The sequence below is a fragment of the Carassius carassius genome, chromosome 25, assembly GCF_963082965.1.
Source record: "Carassius carassius chromosome 25, fCarCar2.1, whole genome shotgun sequence".
In the NCBI taxonomy this organism is placed as follows: domain Eukaryota; kingdom Metazoa; phylum Chordata; class Actinopteri; order Cypriniformes; family Cyprinidae; genus Carassius; species Carassius carassius.
Genome location: NC_081779.1, coordinates 112,501 through 115,557, shown reverse-complemented (window position 1 = coordinate 115,557; position 3,057 = coordinate 112,501). Strand labels below are relative to the sequence as shown.

The following is a 3,057-nucleotide window of genomic DNA, read 5'->3' as shown; positions in this document are numbered from 1 at the left end:
ACAAATTCAGATCATATCAATACCATCATATCCTGAGATGCAGCGTTCCAAACTGAAATGAGTTGTGTTTATGTTGTGTTTTATCCCTTTATTATCATTATTAGTGTTGTGTGTGATGAATGGTAGTTGGTGTTTTGCTGACGCATTGTTATGCTGTCTCTAGCTGAGTTGTTCTAGGTGTGTTGAAAGGGTCTCTCTGATTTCGTTTCCTCTTTTGTTTGGAACCTGTGGTTTTTTGGATCCCACAGGTGAATGACTCACAGCTCTATCTTTATGAGTGTGATGATGAGTATCTGTGAATATAAATGTTGTGGTTAAGTGATGAATAATTGATACGTGGGCGTGTCCTGAACATATAAACCGCGCGCATCCCTGAGCATCAATGAAACCCGACAGCAGCGCGCGCTATGGTGAGTGACCCGATTATACATTCACTACTGTATCTTTACATCTTAACTATATCATTTAGTTATCTGTGTCATTATTCGTCTATATGTGTCTCCGGAACACAGAAGCGGTCGTCAGTAACACAGGTATATTTGTAGCAATAGACAAAAATAGATTGTGTGGGTCAAAATATCATTTTTTCTTTTATCCCAAAAATCATTAGGATATTAAGTAGAGATCATGTTCCACCGTGAATATATCCAAACTTAATTTTTGATTAGTAATATGCATGGCTAAGAACTTAATTTGAACAAATGTAAAGATGATTTTCATAATATGTAGATTATAATTTTTTTTGCTCCCTCAGTTTCCAGATTTTCTAATAGTTGTATCTCAGATAACTCACTCTTATGTCTCCAGGTCTCCAGGGTCACATATATAACGCATGCTTCTGCTCTTTCGTTTCTCTAGTTTCTTCTCACAGCGTTGGTCCTTCCGGTCATCTGTGGAGCCGGTTTGGCGTCGGATGGTCACTTTTACCGGCGCACGGATCCGGTCACCGGACAGCAGCTGCTGTGTGACAGGTGTCCTCCGGGAACGCGCATGCGCGCCCACTGCACGTCTTCACGTCAGACGGAGTGCGTACCCTGCGGAGCGGGTCTGTTCACGGAGTTCTGGAACTACATCCCGTACTGTCTGCGGTGCGACGCGTGCTCCGATCACCAGCGGGTCGTTCAGCCGTGTAACGGAACCGTGAACACGGTGTGCGAGTGTGAGGCGGGCTTCTTCTGGGACCAGCACTTCTGCAGGACACACAGCGAGTGTAAACCGGGCCACGGAGTCCAAGCTCCAGGTGACCAGCCGATAGAGAGCACTTAACACATTACACACAGTCAAACCAACAATTCTACAACTTCTGATATATGTTTAGTGGCGGGCGCAGGACACTGTAGTTCATTCATGTACGTGAGGAAACCAAACTGTGACATTTATGACCCTGGAGAACAAAACCAGTCAGAAGGGTTAATTTTTCAAAATTGAGATTTAAGCATCATCTGAAGCTGAGTAAATCATCTCTCCAGTGATGTGTGGTTTGTTCGGAGGACAATATTTGTCTGAGATACAACTATTTGAAAATCTGGAATCTGAGGGAGCAAAAAAATCTAAATATTGAGAAAATCATCTTTAAAGTTGTTCAGATGAAGTTCCTAGCAATGCATATTACTAATCACAAATAAAGTTTTGATATATTTACAGTAGGAGATTTACAAAATATCTTCATGGAACATGATCTTTACTTAATATCCTAATGATTTTTGGCATAAAAGAAAAATGTATAATTTTGACTTGGCTATTGCTACAAATATACCCCAGAGACTAAAGACTGCAGGGACATACAGTATATAATACCCAAAAATTCTTCATACAGTGGACAACCAGAAAAGAAAATATATATATCAAAAATGATTCAGACACTTTTAGCTGAGCGTGTGTTTCTTAAGTGTTTTTCTTTAATTGCTTTTATGATCTTTTCCCACCACAGACTGAACTAAACGAAGCACTGCTTGGTCATTAGTTGAGCTAAACTGGTTTCATCTAACTGTGTTCTTACATTTAACATCTATTCAACAGAATTCATTACAGACCTTTCTATCAAAGTTATCTGAATTTGATCTGATTACCATCTTCTAAACTGTGATAATGTGAGAAATCTTGAAAGTGTCTGACTAAATTTGGGTTTGACTTTTTATTTAATGTTGGAAATGTAATAGGTTCTAGATTACAAATTACCATATTCAAAATGTAATAATGTAATTACGCATATTTCAGTTACTTTATTTAAGTAATGTACATGATTACATTTGGTTACTTTTTTATTACTTTTCCCCCAAAATTACTCAAAACTGTTAATCGTTTTCAAATATTTAAAGCAGGCAGTACTACATAAAATATCTATGGTGCTGTTTGCATAGTTATGACAGGAAACACTGCATCTAACAATTCCTTGGAAAAGAACAGATAATCTTAAGAAAATAACGCATGCGCTTAAACCCAAATAAGTAATGAAACAGTTACTGAGTAAGCATGCATCCTATTCTGTTTCCTAAACTCCTGAAAAATATGGTGTCTCATATTTTCGAGCAGTCAATGCAATTTATGAAAGAAATCAATTAAATCTATATGTGTGAAAATTTTCAGTTGTAATCGGTAGCATTTTTTATAAATAACTGTAATTTAATGACACATTTTTTCAGCGTCATACAGTTGTATTAAGTAACTGTAGTTTGTTTACAGTTGTTAGGCAACAGCACAACAGCTGAGACTCACAAAATCATGTTGCTTGTCAACCATTTAGTTAATCTGAAGGATGACTCTATGTGTTCTGTTATGTTTGCTTTCATTTAAAGCTCAGTGTGTTTTGTCACACAGCCTGTATGTTGTTGGGTGTGGTTAGGAAGCAGACACACTGTCTGCACTGCTCTTGTACAAACAGTGATTCATGTGAAAGTGGATCGGGGTGACTGATATGTAATGTTTGATAATGTCTCTGCAGGTACCCCACACAAAGACACGGTGTGTGAGCCCTGCGCAGATGGACACTATGCAAACATCATGCAGACACATGCAACATGCGTTACTCACAGCGCTTGCAAAGCAGATGAACAGCTG

General features: G+C 38.4%; 1 protein-coding gene across 1 annotated transcript in view; it reads left to right on the top strand.

Moving 5' to 3' along the window:
• The first annotated feature begins 306 nt into the window (after positions 1 to 306).
• Positions 307 to 3,057, top strand: part of LOC132103843 (tumor necrosis factor receptor superfamily member 11B-like) — a 3,643-nt gene continuing 892 nt past the window's right edge. Inside the window, exons 1-3 of the mRNA XM_059508891.1 lie at positions 307 to 410; positions 859 to 1,240; positions 2,942 to 3,057. The exon at positions 2,942 to 3,057 is cut by the window's right edge and continues 64 nt beyond it. Coding sequence (XP_059364874.1) covers positions 408 to 410; positions 859 to 1,240; positions 2,942 to 3,057 — 501 coding nt within the window. The 5' untranslated portion in view covers positions 307 to 407. The remainder of the gene's footprint in view (positions 411 to 858; positions 1,241 to 2,941) is intronic.